The 21,302-nt window shown below is 31.5% G+C and overlaps 3 protein-coding genes across 10 annotated transcripts in view; 1 reads left to right on the top strand and 2 right to left on the bottom strand.

Annotated features, from left to right (window-relative positions):
- Window positions 1-16,085, bottom strand: part of LOC118041827 (uncharacterized) — a 44,507-nt gene extending 28,422 nt beyond the window's left edge. Inside the window, exons 1-5 of one of the 4 annotated variants that reach the window (XR_012167895.1) lie at window positions 15,803-16,085; window positions 15,056-15,325; window positions 13,759-13,830; window positions 12,831-12,924; window positions 11,246-11,510 (exon numbers count right to left, since the gene is read on the bottom strand). Coding sequence is in view for 3 of the 4 variants with exons in the window: in XM_073404452.1 (XP_073260553.1) it covers window positions 13,775-13,830; window positions 15,056-15,325; window positions 15,803-15,992 (516 nt within the window). In the remaining variant the exon portion in view is untranslated. Of the gene's footprint in view, window positions 1-11,245; window positions 11,511-12,680; window positions 12,925-13,459; window positions 13,479-13,758; window positions 13,831-15,055; window positions 15,326-15,802 lie in introns of those variants that run through there. The other 3 variants (XM_035049337.2, XM_035049339.2, XM_073404452.1) reach the window with 3 other exon arrangements.
- On the bottom strand, window positions 3,714-5,647 carry LOC118041825 (uncharacterized). 3 transcript variants are annotated; one of them, XM_035049330.2, is made up of 6 exons: window positions 5,446-5,647; window positions 5,254-5,358; window positions 4,832-5,150; window positions 4,595-4,709; window positions 4,289-4,459; window positions 3,714-4,004 (listed from the first exon to the last, which is right to left on the bottom strand). In XM_035049330.2, exons 1-6 carry the CDS (start codon window positions 5,545-5,547, stop codon window positions 3,968-3,970), a joined length of 849 nt encoding a protein of 282 aa, XP_034905221.1. In that variant the 5' UTR covers window positions 5,548-5,647; the 3' UTR covers window positions 3,714-3,967. The 3 variants fall into 3 exon arrangements, with proteins under 3 accessions (XP_034905221.1, XP_034905223.1, XP_034905224.1); XM_035049332.2 differs by having other exon boundaries at window positions 4,832-5,105; window positions 5,446-5,644; XM_035049333.2 differs by having other exon boundaries at window positions 4,832-5,102; window positions 5,446-5,644.
- LOC118041826 (heat stress transcription factor A-4c) lies at window positions 7,860-10,615 on the top strand. 3 transcript variants are annotated; one of them, XM_073404451.1, is made up of 4 exons: window positions 8,615-8,751; window positions 9,081-9,199; window positions 9,236-9,274; window positions 9,372-10,615. In XM_073404451.1, exons 3-4 carry the CDS (start codon window positions 9,245-9,247, stop codon window positions 10,485-10,487), a joined length of 1,146 nt encoding a protein of 381 aa, XP_073260552.1. In that variant the 5' UTR covers window positions 8,615-8,751; window positions 9,081-9,199; window positions 9,236-9,244; the 3' UTR covers window positions 10,488-10,615. The 3 variants fall into 3 exon arrangements, with proteins under 3 accessions (XP_034905225.1, XP_073260552.1, XP_034905227.1); XM_035049336.2 differs by having other exon boundaries at window positions 9,081-9,274; XM_035049334.2 differs by lacking the exons at window positions 9,081-9,199; window positions 9,236-9,274 and having other exon boundaries at window positions 7,860-8,751.
- Window positions 16,086-21,302: the final 5,217 nt, after the last annotated feature.

The raw sequence follows: 21,302 nt of genomic DNA, 5'->3' as shown, positions 1-21,302 counted from the left end.
GTTGGCAACAATAAAAACACATGATTGAGCCCGTGCACGTGAAATCCTTGAATAACTAGTCTCATATCCATCAAGCCAACTCTTTGCCTCATGAATGCGACCTTACCCTGACCTATGAGGACTTACTCTTGGTTCGACTCCACATGCACATGAACCTGATCCCAAGTAAACTATTAGACCCGAAGACTAAATTCAAAGCAAACCACCCCTAATTAATCCCACCCAACAGTAACGTGCCATGGACTTACAACCTATTTAGGATATGGCTAACCATGTAGTTGGCCATATTCTAAAAGGAAAAATATAGGAGTGCTTTGTTTTTATGGTTCAATTTATTTTTTAAAATGCCTTTTGAACTATTTTTCACTTGAAAATGCATCAAATTAATGTTTTTAGGTGATTTTTTTTTTATGGTTTTGAATATGCTAATATATATATATATATATATAAAACTCTGAAAAAAAAACATTATTTTTTAATTGAAAAAAACTTTTAAAAACCATTATGAATCATATTCTTAAACACACATTTAGTCTTGGCTTAAACTTCGAGCTTCTCAAAACTAGACCATGGTTAACTTTTAGTATTACGAATCTATTTTTTTGGGCTCAACCCCTAGGTTACTTATAAATAGTTTTTAGATCTCCAAATGCCTTGAGCTTTGTCTTATTCTAATTCATATATCTCTCAAATTTAACTCATCTAATTATTATAATAATAAAAAAAAAGGCTAAGCCTTCTCAATCATTTAGTATCTATGAGGGGAAGCATTGTTTATTCAAACTAAGCCCTCAATTGCTTTGTCTTTTTATTTAGTCTTTTAAAATTGTTTTAATTTGTGATTGATCTTAATGATTTATTTTTTATGTATATTTGGTGATCTTGAGGTGTCGAGGAAATGATTTATTTTTTATATATATTTGGTGATCTTGAGGTGTCAAGGAAATGTTTCATTGCTTAGTTAATTCTCGATTTGGTGAAACAAAATTCAATTTCATTAACTTGAAATAATTAGAGCTTTGAGGACTGAATTTGAGGTTTAAAGAAATGCTCAATTCCTTCTTTTTTTGCCAACATCAGGGATTGATTTGCAAAATCAGAAGAAAGTTCATGTCCTTTTTTAATTTTAACCCTTCAATTATTATTTTAAAATTCGATCCCTTCACATTGCCTTTATTTGTTATTTGACTTTGAAATTTTTTTTTGGTTGCCTTGATACAAGAATCTTGCAATATCAAGGGAAATTTCTAGTGCTTGGTTGATACTTAGTTTTGCAAAAAAAAATAAAATTTGGCTTATTTAGAATAATTAAGTTTTAAGTGATCAAAATCAAAACTAAAACTAATATAAGGACTATATAAAGGGGCAAGGTAAATTGGTTAGCATGTGCAAAACACCCTACAATAAATGGGGGAAGCTTGTCGCATTCTAGCAATAGATATAGCTTTTCCTAGCGATCAAACATCAATTTCCATTATGGTGTTGGAAGCGATATGTCATGCTCTTTCAAGTGGTTCAAGGTGAAGGCACAATGATAAGGCTCTGATGACCTTTTTTTTTCTCTCCTCTCATCAAGATTCATGTTGCATGCAAAAATTAAAATGTCTTGTCATTTTATTTATTGTATCAAATTTGATTCTCATTCTTTTTATTGCTATTTGTTTTATTTTAAATTATTTTTTGAATTGATTTTCTCTTTCAATTTCTTCCCTCGATAGTTGGTTTCATTTAATTTTTATATCAAATTTGGTTTTTATTTTTTTGGTTGCTACTTTTTTTTTTTTATCATTTTCTCAATTTCATCCCTCAACATTTGGCTTTATTTTTATTTTTATATCAAATTTGTTCCTCATTTTTTTAATTACTATTTGTTTTGTTTTAGATATTTTTGATTGATTTTTTCTTTTCAATTTTATCATTTAGTATTTGGTTAATTGAGAATTTAGCTACGTGATTGAGAATTTCAATTTTCCTTCTATGGGGTTAGTTTCGGCCTCATGACCCGAGTCGTAGGTTTTGAAGATTAGCCCAAGTTGACTTTGATCCTTTTTAGGTTTTTTTTTTTTAAAAAAAAAAATGTTTTCATTTTTAATTTTATCCTTCAATATTAGTTTGGTTGAGGATTGACTTTCATGATTTTTTTTTTATCGAGTTATCTCGATCTTATGTCATTGGTCAAGGGTTTGACGAGTTAACCTAGGTTGACTCGGTTCTTTTTTTTTTTCATTGTTTTTTTTTTTAGTTTCACCCTTCAACATTAAATTATTTAAGAATTGAGCTTTGTAGTTTTTTCAATTTTCTTTCTACGAGTTTATCCTAGTCCTACGATCAAGTCCTAAAATTTCTTTTCAATTTGTTTTATACGAGTTATCATGTTCTAATTTAATTTTTGTTTTATTATTAAATAAGATTATGAAGACCTTTGAAGAATATTGGAAGGATATTCTTTTATAATATTGAAAAATATTTATTTTTTAATTTAATTATTGTCAGTTTTTTTATTTAGTTTGGTTTATTTACTGTTGTTGCTGCCTTTGTTTAATAATAGTATTAAATTAATCTAATTTATTAAACTCAATCTCATCAATAATCTAAGTCTTCAATTTATCTTACTTCTTTAAAAACACTATCATTATATAAATATTTCTTTTTATATTTGAAAAAATTTATCATTCTCGTGACATGCACGTGAGCAACCAATGTAGTCCTAATGTAATCCATGATGTGTCAAATTTGACTCTAAATATCAATTAAGGGTCAACGTCTTATTTAAAAAAAAAAAAATTGAAAACGAAAAAGAAAAAGAAATGATTCCATATATATATATATATATATATATATATATTATTCTTTTAGTTTTCAATTTAGACCTATGACAAAGAATTCTAACACGCCTCAAGTCAAACAAAACAGCTAAATGTATGATCGACCGGGCTCCTTCTGTGCCCTACCTTTGAAAAGAAATCAAAGTAATCATTTTTAATTTGCATGATTGGATCGATGGTCATCATCAAATCTAATATAATCTAATTTTAGTTTTGCATTTTTTTCTTTTCTTTTATCAATAATTTTTTTAGTTTTTTTTTCTTTTTTTCAAAAATCAAACGGTTAACTAGCATGGAAGTACTGCATTATGAGCATTGCATGGCATGCATGGACTCAATCAAAACAATTTAGAAAGTACATGGATGAGTGCCAGTGAGGCAAAAATGTCCACGGAATATTCTGACTGTTTCTAGAAAAGCTACATGCAGGCAACGTTTTCTGTAATTGTTTTTTTTTTTTTAATTAAAAAAATTTAATATTTTTAAATTATTTTGATTTGCTTTGTCAAAAATAAATTTTAAATAACAATAATAAAATATTATTTTAATATATTTTTAAGTAAAAATCATTTAAAAAAATAATTATTTTTATAATATCAAACACTATCTAAATATTGCATAATATATATAGATTGAACTGATTGAGAAGTGAACTCCAATATTTTCTCTCAAATTAGGGTGGATGTTGACCCTATTGATTAAATACAAAAGGAGATTTGACTACGTCAACTCCATGTATTTTTTTTAAAAAATCTTTATTCAAAACAACATTAATTTTATTTTTTTCTAAAATGATATCATTTAATAATAAAATCTAAAAAAAAAACAATTGTTTTGAGATTTATCTAGCCAGCCAACTAGAAATCCCAGCCTTGGAAGGGTCATATCTTGAGCCAAGTCTAATAATAATAATAATAATAATGTATACAAGAGTAGAACATTCTGTAAAATTTGCGGCATAAAGTACTCAGAATTTCTAGAAATATAAAATATATACGAGTCAATCACAGTATTAATAATTATTAATTTATCGTAATTAAATGTTTTTTTATAAGTTTATTGTAAATATATAACCAATCTAACTATACTTTGACAGGGTACATTGCAATGTGCTTCTTCCTCATGAATTCCCCAGCTGATTCTCACATTTTTGAAACAGTTACTTGCAATAATCCGTTGCTGCGCCATGAAAACACATTCAGGTAAGTATTATACAAATTAAAATGCACCATAAGACATTAAAATGCATCATCAATTCTGGATTTACAAGTTTCAAATCCTTTCTTCTCCTACGAGGATTGAGCTCTGCTTTTCAGCAGCTTGAAAAACGAACAGATGCCAAGATTGTATTTTGAGAAACAAGCAATTGCCACCAACAGATTCATAGAGAAACACTACCAGATCAAATGAATGTGTACTCTCTCATTAATCATGCAAAGAAACAAGTCGAAGCCATAACTTACAGAAACTCAGCTGAGACAGAGTCCTTGTTCCCATCGAGGGGAAGTTGCCACACAATCTCGTATGGCCCTTCTACAATCTCCCTCTTGTGATATCTTAAGATGGAGTCACCTGAGCAACCCCCAGATGCCATTTTCCAGCACTGAGAGGAGCGTTTGCCCAATACTTTCAAGCTGCAAGAGAAAAAATACCAGAAAATCTTACCAGGTCAAATACCAATTTAACAACTGATTGCCTTGCGAGGGAATTTAGTGGCTAAAGCAGGGTGAGATGAGATTTAGGAATGCAAAGCAAATCCCATCACTTACTTTTGGCCATGAATCTCCACTCTAATGTCACTGACGTTAACACCTGGAATCTCTATTTTCAAGACATAATTAACTCCAGATTCTACAACATCCATCTTTGGTGACCACTCAATTCCTGCAGGACATGTGTGTGTGTGTGTGTATGAGAATCCATGCTACAAGATAATGTTTAACATCAAGATTCCGAAGAATATATGGTGTAGTTGTGATATGGATGCTTGAAATGGAACTACTGACCATTAGATTCAGAAGAATATATTTTCTTCTCAAACTGAAGCTGCCCGTTCCTGCCTATTGTGCGTCTCTTTGGCCTGGCAAACTTGGGAAGGGCAGACATGGTTGATTGGGAATATTTAGCCGGAGTTAGGGTCGGTTCAACGTTCGGCAAGTTCGGCTTCATCTTGGTAGGTCTGGAAAACAATGGTGCTTCATCTTTTATAAGTTTAGCATTACAAGACCATTCTGTTTCAGAAGAAGCAGAGGATTGGAGACCCTTTTCGGAGCTACCCTGCTGGCATGCACAGTTAGATTTTAGAAACACAAGTGAGCTACCCTGCTAGCTGCAGAAAATCAGCAATTTGAGCAACAGCTTATTGGGAAAAATCAGCAAATCATTAAACAGAGAAAAGAAACAGAAAAGGAATAGATTAAACTATCACCTGTTGAATTCTCATGAAGCAAGCTTGAGAAGCTGACCCCTGACGTGCAAAATACGTTCTATTATCGCGCCTTCGGATGACAGAATTCAAACTGCCACTGCAGTTCTGAAAACAAAGACAGAATGAATCATACTAGTAATCAGTGTAGTAAAGTACAAATGCTTCAGAAAGCTGTTTGCTTAAATTAATCACCAGAGGGAGGAGGTGAGCAGGGGAGGATATATCATCGGCAATGGTGGGTGCAAAATGGGCAACAATCATGTTCATTCTCCGTCTCACTGCCTCGCTATCCATTTCTCAATATCTTGTTTAGAAGATACAGCCTGTGAATTCTGGTATAAGAGCGTAGATTTTGTCATTTCTCTTGGTGGATTATATAGCGGGAACAAGATATCTTCAATATCTGTTTGCCACAGGGGTTTAAGTGGCCATTAAATATCCATCTGGTTCTCCTTGAGGCCAATCATAGTTTGGGATCTAGAAATTACAGATACTTGTCAAAGTAGTCCCTCATCAAAGAAATTTCTCAATCCAGCCCCTGTACTTCAGTTCAGCTTGTATTGGTAGCTTACATCCATTCGTTAAGTGTACATGTGGCGAACTCTCGTTGGTCGTGTTCTAGTGATGATCGTCTCGAAGATCTCTCAGGGATGACCATTTGTGAAGGAGATTCATCTTGTCCAGAGAGATGGTGACGGAAAGAGTCACAGCAGAGAAGAAATATCTGTTTCTTTAAGCGATTTTTCTATTCAATTTAAATTAATTAAGTTGATTTTTGTTTATTTTGAAACTTAATTTGACTTTTGGTACACGAAGCACTCATCCAAAAAATCTTAAAGTGTTCGGTGCTTTTATATGGTAGTTCAAGTTACTTTTTAAATTATATTTTTTTATATAAATATATTAAAATAATATTTTTTTAAAAAATTTATTTTTAATATCAACACATAAATATAATATAAAAATATTAAAAAAATCCTATTTTTTTTTTAAAACAATGTTTGTGCCGCAAAAAACAAACAAGATTATTGTAAAAATATAAAATAAAAGAGAGAGATAAAAAAAAATTAATTCTAAATAAAAATATTTTTATTATTTTTTATGAATTTAAATATGTTTTTTTTTTCTTTCATTATACATCTTCTTTTTTTAGATTCATTGAGTAAATATTAATAGTTACTTCTAGAATATTTTTGATGAATCTTCGCATTTAATAATATTTTTAATCTTAAAAAATTTAAACTTCCACAATAATTCTTATGTTAGTAAACTCATCTATGTGTATTCTTTAATCCTAGAATTTGAATTAAAAAATTAGAATGATTTTCTTTAACCCTTAGAACAAACTCTAGAGATAGACTAGAATCTTATTAAAATAGCATAGATTTATAGTTTTCTTACAAATCTTAGCTGACGTATCACTTATTCACGAAAGAAAACAATTTAAGGCAAATTAAAAGAAGGAGAATCAACGAAAAGTCTTAACAAATAAGGCTATGTTTGTTTTTATATTTAATAAAATAATATTTTTTTAATATTTTCAAATTATTTTTATATATTGGTATCAAAAATAATTTTTAAATTTTTTTTAAAAAATATTATTTTAATATATTTTCAAATAAAAAATATTTTAAAAAATAATTGTAACCACAATTTCAAATAAACTTATTTAATTTTTATGTTTTAAAAGCGTTTTAAAAAAAATTAAAATTTTTATGGAAACAATATTTCCGCCGCAAAAAACAAACAAGATTATAGTAAAAATATACAATAAAAGAGAGAGATAAAAAAAAAATTTTTAATTCTAAATAAAAATATTTTTATTATTTTTTATGAATTTAAATATGTTTTTTTTTCTTTCATTATACATCTACTTCTTTTTTTAGATTCATTGAGTGAATATTAAAAGTTACTTCTAGAATATTTTTGATGAATCTTCGCATCTAATAATATTTTTAAGCTTAAAAAATATAAACTTCCACTATAATCTCATGTTAGTAAACTCATCTATGTGTATTCTGTAATCCTAGAATTTGAATTAAAAGAATAGAATAATTTTTTTTAACCCTTAGAACAAACTCTAGAGATAGACTAGAATCTTATTAAAATAGCACAGATTTATAGTTTTCTTACGAATCTTAGCTGACGTATCACTTATTCAAGAAAGAAAACAATTTAAGGCAAATTAAAAGAACAAGAATCATTGAAAAGTCTTAACAAAGAAGGGCTTGTTTGTTTTTATATTTTAAAAATAAATTTAAATTTTTTTTATTTTAAATTAATATTTTTTTATTTTTAAATTATTTTGATATGATAATATTAAAAATAATTTTTAAAAATTAAAAAAATATTATTTTTAAATAAAAATTATTTTAAAAAATAATCTGCCCATAATTTCCAGCTCTAAACCCGATAGATGAAAGCAGGGTTCGTATGCGGTGGAGAACCACGTGGAATTTGTGAAAGTCTTCGAAAGGAAAATAAATAAATAAACAAATAAGAGAATCACGGTGGATTAGCTTTGGACATGTTGACTTGTGTTATATAAAATGCATTATTAACGAGAAAAAAGAAAGATATTTTGACTGGTCCTCCCTCCTGCTCGTTCAAACTTTCAAAGTTGAAGAAAAAGTAGATGGCGGCAGTCAAAGCTCACTTCTCTCTTTCTTTATGGACAAGATTTTCTTCTTGGTTCCATGGGGTGAGATGGCAGCACCGAATATGTAGTTTTTGTGTGTGTGTATATATACAAGAAATGGCCAGGCAAATATACTTGAAAAACCAGGAGGAGAATTCATACAGTATATTAATTCTGGGTTTTCTTGATATTGGCAAGAAGCCTCTAGCAGCTTCTTCCCGTGTGCAAAAAAACTTGTTTCTTTCTCTTTCTTTTTTCCTTAAGTTTGAACTTTGAGGGCTTTTGGTGTTAGAAAGGTCAAAACTTGCTGCTGCTTCTTTTTCTCTTCTCTTGCTTAGTCTCCAAGTTCCGCAATTTCATTGGTTGCCACAAAAAACAGCTCATATTATCATCGGCAATTCCTTGCTAGTTTTCAATATCACAACTCAAATTCTTGAGCTCTGCAATATCCATCTCCAGATTTCTTAATCTGTTGTGGGTTTCTTCTCTCTGTCTAAATTTGTCAGATCTTCTTGGGCAGCATATGGATGTCAAGTTCCTGTAGAGCTTGCTTGTCGATCTTGTGTCTTATTTGGGATTTCTAGATGGTTTTTATTGATTGAATTTTGGGGATAAGTGAATAGAATAAGAATAAAATAGTTATGGATGGTTCACAGAGTAACAGTTCAAATGCACCGCCGCCTTTTCTAACCAAAACATATGACATGGTGGATGATCCCTTGACTAACTCGGTGGTGTCATGGAGCCACAGTGGCTGCAGTTTTGTGGTGTGGAATCCACCTGAATTTGCTCAGGATTTGCTTCCCAAGTACTTCAAGCACAATAACTTCTCCAGTTTTGTCAGGCAGCTTAATACTTATGTAAGTTGATTAGTCTACTGTTAATTTCTTCACTTTGGACATGATTTTATCTTATTAGTACAATTTAATGTCTCTAGAGTTGTTTTGTCTTCTTCTTTTCATGGATTTTGGAAATTTGTTATATCTATGCTAATCAATAATAATCCTTAATCTGGAAAAAACTTTTTTTTTTGTTGCTGCCCTTTTCTCCCTTTCTTGTGTCTGTGTGCAAGCTGAATGGTACTTCTTTAGTTATAATGAATCTTGTTCGTTCCCATCAACACTTGTTGACATCTTCAGGATTTTATAAATCTAAATCATGTTTATTCATATATCCATTTCTGTTATAGAATAATTTGCGAGTATGCGGTGGTTTAATTTACACTTCAAATCAGAAGTAGCCTTGACACAAACTCAGGAGGCAAAAATAACTTTGGAGTGAGTCTTTGAGACATGTTCTTTGTCATTTAATTTCTCCTTTCCTTCTAGTTATTGTGCCTCATTTGACTTAGTCATGCCAGCAAACCAGTCTGTGCTTAATCGAGTATGGGTATCCATTCGCTCTGCAATTTGAACATTTTTACATTTTTCTGGTGAATTCCTTTCGTTACTAAACTCAAGCTTGCAATCTGTGGTTTCAGGGATTTAGGAAGATTGATCCCGATCAGTGGGAGTTTGGTAACGAAGAATTTATAAGAGGGCAGAGACATCTTCTAAAGAATATTCACCGGCGGAAGCCAGTTCATAGCCATTCCATGCAGAATCATGGGATTATCTCTCCGCTCGCTGAGACAGAAAAACAGGAATATGAGAAGGAAATTAACCGACTGAAACATGATAAGAACGAACTTGAGTTGGAGCTACAGAGAAATGAGGCAGAGAAGCAGGGATTTGAATTTCAAATCGTCTCACTGGGTGAGAGGTTACAGAGTATGGAATGCAGACAGAAGCAGTTGATGTCCTTCCTGGCTCAGCTAATGCAAAAACCAGAGTTTGCCTCTCTTCTCATGCAGCAGTCAGAATATCATAACAAAAAGAGAAAGCTACTGAAACTTGATTACTTCCAGGGCGATTACAAAGAGGAGGAGAATGAGAACTTGTGTTCTCCAATTGCAAACCTGGATGGATTGCCTGCTCCAATGCCGCATCCGGAGTCGGTTGAGAAGTTGGATTCATCATTAAAATTCTTGGAAGATTTTCTCTATGCTGTTGGTGAAAGTTTTAGTGAAGAAGTGTGCCATGTTGGTGGCAGATCACAACCTTCAATGGTCACTGTTAGAGAATTAAGTTCATCCTCTGCAGATGGCGAGCCTTGGTCTCCAAGATCATTTCCATCTTCACCACATTCAAGGGATATTCGTTCATCACCTGAGCTGGCTAGATGTATCAACAATGTTGCCAGACAAACAGCTCCAAGTTATCTCGGTGACGATACGATGCCTGAATCTTCACAGTTACAGGCAAATTGCAAGCATTCTAGAGCTCCAGCATCTGAAGTCATACAAGCACCAGCATTAGAGATGAAAAGTCCTACTGTGATGAATGGAGCAAATGATCTTTTCTGGCAACACTTCCTGACTGAGGCCCCCGGTCCCCATGACGAACAAGAATCTGAAGGTCGAACAGAAAGAGGGATTACAGATGACATGAGAAGCAATACCAAGCCGGACAGTCACGATAGATCTTGGTGGAATGCGAACTACATAGATAATCTTGCAAAAAATATGGCACACATTGCGACAGCTGAAAGATCATGATGGTAGTAGATTCCTTCGTCCCTTCATGTCTCATGTCTTTACTGAATGTAAATTACTAACAGAAGAGGTAAATTATTTTTGGTTGTATAGGTCATTATGTCAGATTTTCCGATTTTTTATCCATCCCACATCAGTCTTGAATAATCTCAGGTGTGCGTTAAAACAGCTCGAAAAGACATCAGCATATTTTGAGCACAAATACATGAAATTGCAAATATTCAATATCTACATCAATCACAAATAATGAATGGAGTGAAATGGAGTATAGAAAATAGCGTTCAAAAAAATAATCTGCATTCAATTGTCTATAATTTCTCCAGAGACCAATCAGTTGGATGTGACATTAGCTTGTTTATATAAATATATATTAACTTATTTATTTTTAATATTTATCAAATATTTTATTAATAACTCTAAGAGAAAATAAAATAAAAAATATATATTCTATATATTCTTATAGTTCGTGTGCATTACTGTTATGAATTTTTTTTTTCTTCAAAGGATTTAGAAGATTTTTCTAATGAATTCATTAAAGACCGGATACACTAGAACGACTTGTAATTTACAACAACCAAGCCTTGAAAAAAATATTCAAAACCGAACAACCAAGCCTTGAAAAAAAGATTAAAAACAGAAAAAATATGATTTTCAGGTAATTTTCGCATAAATCTTAAAAATTTATAGATCTATTTAATATAATTTTTAAAACTCCTAAGAAAAATTTAAATTTATGTTGTAAGTATATGTCTTGAAAAACCCAACAATATAATATCCCTGTATTTCCATAAATAAATCCTAGCATCTTTGTGTTGAAGAGTAGTTAATGGTTTGGAAGGTGTAGTTGCAGGAAATCATGGGAAAAGAAGTCTAAGCCTTGTTGGACTTCTTGAAACCCACTTCCTTCTTATCACCCTCTGCTGCCTTTTTCCTGCCCTTCCTCTCCCTCTTCTGTAGAGCTGCCACGTGGGCCTTGAGAGTAGTTGCAAAAGAAGCTTGAAAACGCTGGTGATCCTTAGCCTCAACCTTCCCAAAAAAAGAAACAGTGTTAGGAAGAAGAAACAAATACACAGATAAGAACCGGAAAACTACAGGGGAAATAAAAAATTCTACAGATAATCAAGCCCTCATAGGCTAACCCTAAGAGCGTACAAATTCATGTTCTTTATCTCGTTTTCTGTGATAGTAGAGCTGAAAATAAAATTAAAGTATTTATCTCGTTTTCTGCAACAGTTATCGCTGTTGCCATCGTCATAGAAAATATAATTCAAAGGGGCCAAAGAATAAACCAATAAAATAATTCTGTGACGCATCGCAGTACCTAATGCAGAACAATTCATATCCTCAAATATAATCCTATCGAAAGCATGATCCACCAATCACTGAAAGGGTATAACCTGACCTGAATTCACAGGCCCTTTTCTTCAAGGATATTTTTTTAAAAAAGGTAAAATATTACAGCCACCTCTTCCTTCCTGGATTTGCAATCCCTTTTCTCTGGTATATTTTTACAGAGAGGCGAAATCTTACAAATTCCGGATTCCTCGCCCCCTGACCATGCATTCTGATGGGTATTTATCTTGACAATAATTGTGCAACAAATTCCGGATTGAAGTCTATGAAGAAGCAGTGAAAAGTGGGATTTTTGCATACACAAGCTTAATTTATCTTCAAATTACATGATCTAAAACTGTTTTCAGTATATTTCACCATAGTCAACAGGATCATTCCAACTCGCAAACCACAAGTGATTACCACAGATGACAAAGATTGGTATAACACAAATTGGTTCTTCTTTCAATTTGCAGAAAGGGTAATTCGAATCTATGGGATTGAAGACCAAACTTGTTAAAACACAAATTGGTTCCTCTTCCAATTCGATTTTTTCTCGTTTATCCTTCCACATGATAATTATCCCATAAAAATTGTTGAAGACAAAGAACAAAACAAAATACTTTAAACCTCTTACATTACAAGTGTTGGCTGGAATATCAAACCATGTTATCAACAATTTTTAGTCTCAGAGTGTTCAGCTGTTGAGCTGAATTCTTAAGCCTGACATAAAAGCAATCAGGAAGGGGATAGAAGATCTCATCACCTGGGACTACCTGAGAGGAGTCAATACAGACCTTCGCACCATCACGCATGTAGTTTAGTTTAATCTGTTGTGTGGTGAACTCAATGACCAACAGGGTGTGATAAATGATGTCTAGCAATTAAAAGTGTTCAAGAAAGCAAAAGCAAAGAAAGTGTTTCTTCTATACGCAATCTTGTATACGGTAATCTGTTATGCTTACAGCATAAAATACATAACGATCATTAGTTCTGATCTAATTAGAGAAAGACCTTTCTTCCAGACACAGCATTAGCACCCAGCATTTTCAGAGTTGGATTTGACACCCAGTATGGCTTCAAGTTGCAAGTCAGCAGCTGAATTTCACTGTGAAAAACAGGAAGAACAATGGATAAAGCATCTAACTTATTGGGAGGGCCCTTTTTCATTATTATTTTTATTGATTAACTGATACGGACTGCGATATATGACAAACCGGTAACAGGATGTTGAAGGGATATGCTTTGTTAATATAAAACAAAAAATATAAAAAATGAAACCAATTGGATGATTGTGCACCAAGTCTCTGATCTTAAGTCCATATTTGGGGCTGCGTTTACAACGAAATTTCAACGATTATTTTTTTTTCCAATTTTCTTTTAATTCTAAATATATTAATATTAAAATTAAATTTTAAAAAAATAAAAAATATATATTATTTTAATATATTCCTAAGGAAAAATACACTTTAAAACAAACTCAAACACAGCTGTTTTGAGGATCAAGCCCCCCTCCCTTTTTTTTTTTTTGAAATGGGATCTCAACTCTACCCAATCCAGCAAGCCCTTGCCTTTTTTTACCACCTGATCTTAGCATAAACAGGAAAAGGTATATTTGATATTGTGATTCCAAATGCCACGTGTTGCCAAATTTCTAATGTTCTGCATAATTGTAATTTCAAATACAAACTGATCATTATTTTCTTCGTCCATGTGCTTTGAGAATTAATGAGCACTGGTATGATACGTTTGGTAGAACATCTTGAAAATGCAATATCATGGAAAATAGACGGGAAATGATGATCTTACCTCCCCCATGCATCATGTTACATAATAGCCAAAATTACTTTAAAGCACGGGAAATAATTTGGTTGTTTCCATCAAACAAACTTTTCCATCATAACTAAGAGCTATAGTTGTGCCAGGGACATGAACAACCTACCACAACTGGAAGAGTTTCAAGAGCACATTGCCTTTTCCACTTGTTCCTGCAATTCGCCACTCTTATATGCCTCTGCAAAATTGACACATTCACTTCTAAAATGAACAACCCAAATGTTAAAGATGGACAATAACCCATGCAAAGAAATTTCGTTTAGTTGGATCAAGTAGACATACTATGCCTTTCATATCAGAAACTTGATAAGAATAAACAACACAACAAATTTCCTGTACTCAGGTTGACTTCCAAGAGGTTTTCTCTATGATGTATGAGGTCAGTTTGTCAATTGAGCGCTTGGTTAAGGCACCAGAGGCACATGCAAAGGGTAATAATTTTTGTTTTCGTTCATGTGTTCAGATACATCATACTAGGTCTGGACAACAACTCCATGATTTCTGTTTTGAATGTGTACACTCTCAAATCCGGTACAAAAAACCAATGAAGAGACAAGAATCCAGAGCTCAAAAAGAATTATAAGCTCTCTATGATTGCTTTTTACCAATTTCCTGGTTAAAAGTTTGTTCTAGTTGTACCAAGAGAAGCATGAATGACATTTCTGCCACAAAAGAACTATGATAGTAAATCTTTCAAAACAGACAATAAACTGCCAGTTCAAAGCATGTAGCAAGCCAACATAAACTTTTCATTTTCCTGTTGCATTGTTTTTACTGAAGTTGGTAGAAATTTGAAATACAAGAATAAACAGTGATATGGCACCTGCAAAGAACAGAGAGAGAGTTGAAAGAAAGAGGATTCAAAACACAAGTGGTAGTGCGGTAAGCACTCAGAACTTGCAATATCCTAACATTAATCCTAAATCAATGGGATATTTTAGAGAGAGTTGAATTGGTGGGTTGTGGTTGTCAACAAGGCTCACCAAGGCTCCAACCTCAACCATGTAAAAATGCCATTATGTCAACATATCCCACTTGTTATCATATTACCACTCTGGTCAACCTCAAAGTTTGAATTTCTTAACACGGGATTCTCAAGTCTGATAATATCCATTATAGTGCTTGCATATGCTTACACCATACTTAGGCAGAAATGGCAAATTCTGTGCATAAATAAAGATGCCAGTGCATCAGAGGAGTTACAATGAATCAGGGAAAAAAAAAGAATTTTCCAACACAGATGCATTCACACATGTAAGTGCGTGTGGAAACATGTGTTGCACATGCTCATGCTATTTCTTCGCGGTCCATGCATGATGAGAGCAAACTACAGTAACATAAGACTTACAAATTAACATTCAAAGTGGTATCCATCTTAAGAACCACAGTAAAATTGAACTTACCAACAGTGATATCACAGCCACCAAAGAATTCTCCGTCTATGTAGAGTTGAGGAAACGTAGGCCAGCTAGAATATTCCTTCAAGCCTTGACGTAGCAATTCATTTTCTAGAATGTTAACTGATTCAAAAGGTACATTTAATGACTTCAATATTTGCACCACAGTTTGTGAAAATCCACATTGAGGGAAGTCCTTGGTTCCCTTCATGAAAAGCACAACTTTGTGCGATGTAACAACTTTATCCAATGTAGTCTTCAGCGCAGGATTCAATGCTGTCAAGCACAAATTTGTCCTCAAATATTAACACTGCATCTTTCTTTTTCTTTGCGTACTTACAAAAGCTAGAACTAACGAAAAAGGGAAATTAAAAAATAAAAATAAAAACAGGAAATCCCATGATACTAATGCTGTTATCAGAACTGTGAACTAATTGTTTTCCTAAAAGCTTCTCCTTATTGAATTTTAATCAACATTATAACATAAATGTATCAATTGAGTTAACAATTGTATCTAATTAACCAAAAACAGCTCGTCACGACTGCCCATTGAAACGAGGGCCATGGGACTGGATGGTGGCACGCAAGAAGAGGGGAAGCGAGCCATCTTCTTTGTAACTTAAAGAAACTCAGGCTATTTCGACTAGATCGATTTTTTTGCAAAAAAAAAAAAAAAAAACCCAGCTTTTGATAACAGTAAGAAAAGAATCGTAGCAATTACAGAGAATAAGACAAGGGGGGTGTTACACATACCACAACGTATGGAGGAGGCAAGCTTATTCCGAGCAGAATTGGACTTCGCTCTGAAAACCACAGAATCAGTGATGGTCAGAGCGCGAGGAAAGCAGAGGGACCGAGGGTGAGGAGGCGCAAGGGATGCTGCAATTTTAGACGGAATCATCATCGTTGGTGCTGACAGCACAAGCAATGACTGGGAACCCATCGTCGATATGCCTTTCTCCCTTGCTGGTTGTCGTCGTCGTCTCCGGACAGATTAAGAGAGAGGAATGAGAAGCCACATTTTTCAAGGGTTAACGCCTTGATGATAATCTTTTTTAAAAAACAAACTGGTCCCTGTCTATTAACGTTTTGTGATGTAGACCTTGTACTCGTCATTCTATTATGAACAAGTCCATCCATCCACGACTGTTATGATTAAATGCAATATTGTTAGCTAGCATTTTATTTTATTTTATTTTATTAAAATGTAATATATATATATATATATATATAAACCCCATCTCATTTTTCCATTTTAAATAATTAGAAAAAAATATATAGTACGTAGAGGTTTTTCATTGTAGCATTACACATAAATATATTGTTGTGGTGAAACTATTATTTTGCCCTTAAATAAAAAAAAAAAAATGCAACCCTTAATGTAAGAACTAATGTTGTCTTTTATAATGGCTCATTGGTCAATATAAAGTTGTTAGAAGGTATACTCATTTTTCTAAAAAAATAAAATAATTTATTTATCTTAATGAAAAAAAAAATAGAAATATTGACTAAGATTTTTTTTTCATTTCTTATAATACAGTAAAAAAGACACCTTTGCCTTTAAAAAAAGACAAAAAAAAATAACAAATTCATTTAGATGCATATTTGTCTTTCCAAGTGAGTTTATATATATATATATAATTTAATAACTCATGGAGGGCATTTTGAATTTTTTTTTTTATCATGAATAATTTTTTTTATTTAAAAAAATTGATGATACATACTTATTACACACCAGCAAATGGATGATATCCATGTTATCTGGACAATGAGTGCAAGACCTTCCAATCGCAAAACTTGTCTGTCGTAACCTAGGAAGTGTTGTCATTTTTTCTTCCTTCTTGTGAGCAGATGATAGATAATTTGTTGATGATGGTCATTTTTCTACTTCTTTTCTCTATCATATCCTGAAAAAATACATATTTATCCTCTTTATTTTTTAGTATTTCAATTTCAATTCTTATTATTTTTATTTCTATTTTTTTCTGTCTTTTTTTTAAATAATAGTTCTCAAATTTATCCTTTAATCAAAGTTTACATTGTATTTTTTTTTTCAATTTTCCATTGTTCTTTTAATTTATTATTTTTTTTTAAAGTTATTTTTCTTTTTAATTTAACCCTCCAATTAAAGATTTTTGGTTACCCTCTAATTTATTTTTTATTTCAACTTTAACCCTCATTCTTTTTATTATAATTTTTTGTTTTATTAATTTTTTTTCAAGGGTTTCATTCTTTGACGGTTGATTTGTTAGGAATTGAGCTTCATTATTTTTTTATTTTTGGTGTTTCGGATCTAATAATCCGAGTCACAAGTTTAAAAAGTTAATATGATTCGACATCTTTTTTTCTTGCTCATTTTCTTTTCTAATTTTATCATTCTACATTATTTTTTAAGAAAAATATTAGTTTTGTGGTTATATTCAATTTCTTTTCTATTAATTTATTTTAATTTCATGACTTAAATCATGAATTTTGCAAACCTATTTTGAATAAAAAAAATTTAATTGTTTTATGTGTATTTAATTTTTGACAATATTATTACGAGTTATTTATATGTTTTTTTTTTTTTACACCAGCTCATAGTTTTTAATGATTTGGTGCTAAATTTATAAATTTCGGGATATTTGAGTACATTTTAATGCTTTTAATGGGAACACATAAATAATTAGTGCAAGATAAAATATATGATCATTACTAACAATGGATGGATATTAGTTTGACGATGACATTATTGAAAATTCATTGTATCTGAGACAAAATTATTAAAATCAATAGGCTTGGAACTCTCCATTACCAGAGTAATATGTTAAATGCTAGATGAAGGTTTCTCCATTTCATTTATTTTTTATCAACACACGCACTATATATTAACCATAGTAGTATTTAATATTGTATGATTATTTTTTAAATTATTTTTAATCTGAAATTGTATTAAAATAATATTTTTTTTTTTTAAAAAAATTAACATATTAAAAAAATACAAAAATACGAAAAAAAAATAATTTAAAAAAAAATAAAATTTTTTTTGAGAAATGCAGTTGAATTACAAAAAAAAACAGTACCAAAAAAGCATTATCTTTTTTTTTTAATTTGTTGCTCTACACACAAGTGATTAAAGGGTGTTTTGGGATTGGTAATGGGTTCATGTCTCTATTGTGTTTTTAAGTTGTTTCTAGTTAAAAATGACGCGGAAAATAGATTTTTAGAATTAAAAAACCTGGAATTTGATTTTCATAGATGGCCCGAATGATTTTTTTTTTTTAGCAGACACCCTTCAAAAAAAGCATAGCCAGACGTGCAGGAGATCTTTGATGGCTGGCTAGGCTCAACGATGACTTTTTTCTACTTAGATCTCTCAAGAGTCATTTTATCAAACAGCTGCTCAGCTTCTTCAAGTAACCCACGTTTACAATAAAAATCTACAACAATAGTTCATACCCAGAGAAGAAAAGAATAGGCTCATTTTTTTACATTCTATGCTTGGCATAATATAGGCACATGCAGAAAAGAAAGGAGCTTAATCTGTCATGCTTGGCAACATGAAGGCTTGCGAAGAAGATAGGCATAACTGCGCAGTAGTATGGTGGTAATCAAAGTCTTGCTAGAACCAGTCTCCAACACACAATTGTGTTCTACTTTAGCACCTTTTCCAAAGCCTACAGTTGATGACGGAAAAAAACTATCCCAACATAGAAAAACAACAAAATCCATGTGTAGAAAACACAAGATTACATAAACAAAAGAATAATTAGTAACCTGTTGATTGTTCGAAGAAAAAAAGGCAAAAGAAAGTTCTATTTTTTCTTTCTTTTTGAAGGCATTCTCTAAGCAACCAAACACTGGAGAAGAAGAAATCAAGAAAACAGTACCTTCTAGCAAATGGGAGAGGATTAACAGGGAGCTACTGGGTTGTGTTTATATGTCCATGCATGCTAACAGGCTTCATCACTGTTCAATGCAACTCAAATGGAAACTAAAAATCATTAGAAAGAAAGAAAGAAAGAACCATCTATCCAAAAACACGATCAGAATGTAAATCCAAAGAAAAGGACTAAAGAGTAAGTGAGGAGAGGTAAAACTTGTGCTCGTGTTTGTTTCAAGTTTCAACAAGATAGGATAGAGAGACAGATACAGACGACTGAGGATGACGAGCTTGAGTACAATGAGCGACGGACGAGAGACAAAGGGAGCAGGGGGCGGGGCTGATAGTTTTTCAGGGTTGAAAGAAAATTTTTTATTTATGCCTGTTTTTTTTTTTTTTTTTAAAATGCTAGTTAAACCGGTTTGGTTTTGATAAATTTAATCGGTTATAAATTTTAAAACAAAAATAAATTAGTTTTTTTTTTGGATTTGTAATCGATTAATTCTTTTTTTTAGTTCAGTTTTTTTATTTTGTTTTCTTAATTTAATCAGTTTTTTTTTTTTAAATATTTGTTGATATTCAGCTAGAAAAATAAAACCAACTCTCTCGAACAAATGAGACCCACTAAACATCCGCCCACAACCCACACACTACACGTGCGAAGCATTATTAATTAAAACACTATTTGACACCAGAAAAATATTCTTAGAGTAATTTTACAGATACGTAAGAATCACTCCTGGAATTTTTAGATAATGTTGATATTTGTCATGGGGTCGAGTAACCTTTTTTCTCAATTGTACAAAATTTTTACATGTCTTTTTTTTATATAAAAAATCTTAATAGCAAATTGAAAAGTTTGCTTATATTTTTAATTAAATAAATTAATAACTTTTTATACAGAGTGAAAAAAATTATAAATTATAAAATTTGAATTTCTAATTAACTGAAGTTAACTAGCAAAACTCAAACCTGTAAAATAGTCATAAACTCAATTGAGTTTAAAAAAATTTTTTTATATAATTTTTTTTATCTAAAATAAACATTTGTAAAACTAGAAACCAACCAAATATAAAGGCATTTGTTTGAGATCGTGATTAATAAAAACAATATCAAATCGAAACAAATTGTGTTACCCAATCAATAATCAATAAGGTATTAAATGGTGAAGTTGAAAAAGAAAATAAATAAGAAAAATTAATAAAGATCCAATAGTGAATGATCCAATCAGAAAAAAAAACCCAATAAAAAATAAAAATAAGCAAAAAGAACCAGACAGATGGGCTTGAAGTAGGCCACGTGCTTGAGCCTCTTTATTTTTAATTTCTTTTTACTAAACAAATGATTTGTCGTTCACCTCTTGATTTTTTGAAGAAAAAAAGGGTGATGTGTTGCTTGTCCTGCCCAGATTCCACCAACTTCCAATTGATGGAAAGTTGGGGTTGTTATGCTTGGGACAAGAAAAACCCATTCTCAACCATATTTTAATCAAAAATACCAAAAAAAAAAAATAAAAAAACATATTCATGGCCTTAAATAATACAAACAATAGCTCGAAAACCCATAATAAACCCGAAACCAAAATTCTTTCTGAGCTCAAATTTACCATATTGTGCAAGCTTAAGGGAAAAATAACACCTATAATAAACTCTCATCTTCAAAAAAAATCTATTGACATTAAAATCACTTTTTTTTTTCCCTGCTATTTAAATAGGTGTTAACCAAATTTTTTTTTTTTACCACCAAAATTCAACCCCTCCTCTCTTCTCTCTCAAACTACTAATAATAAAAATAAAAAATAAATAAAAATTGAGACTAAAATTGAAATTGTATAAATTTTGAGGGATCAAAAATTTATAATTTTAAAAGTTTAAGGAGCAAAGTGAATATTTCACCCCAGACGTAAAATAACCACTCTTTTTGCCATCCTTTTCAATTTAGTCTCATTCTTAGAATTTTGCCCTTTATCAGTAAATATACTTTAATTGATGACTGATTCAGGCTTATAAAAGTGCAATTAAAAAAAAATGAAAACAAAATCATTGTAGCAATTCATAATTATGATTTGTTCATGTGTAAATAATGATGCAGGGAAAAATATTTTCTTCACATCTGTTATTGTTTTGTATAATAATAAAACAATAATTATAATGTAACCCAACACTGTTTTTTTCATTGTTTTGAAAACGATCAGTCTAGTAGGTGTTCACGGTCCGGTTGATCACGGGACTAGAATCGAACCGATCGGTTGAAAAAAAAATAATTAAATAAAAAAAAAACTTGGTGAAAACTCCAATCAATGACTCTTGTGCACAGAACTTGGTTGCAATTCACTGGCTTTTGTTTTTTTTTTTCTTTTACCAAAACGACGTTGTTTTTAATTTTTTTTTA

The sequence above is a fragment of the Populus alba genome, chromosome 14 (genome assembly GCF_005239225.2).
Source record: "Populus alba chromosome 14, ASM523922v2, whole genome shotgun sequence".
NCBI classification, from domain to species: domain Eukaryota; kingdom Viridiplantae; phylum Streptophyta; class Magnoliopsida; order Malpighiales; family Salicaceae; genus Populus; species Populus alba.
This window is presented reverse-complemented; position numbering and strand designations above follow the sequence as displayed.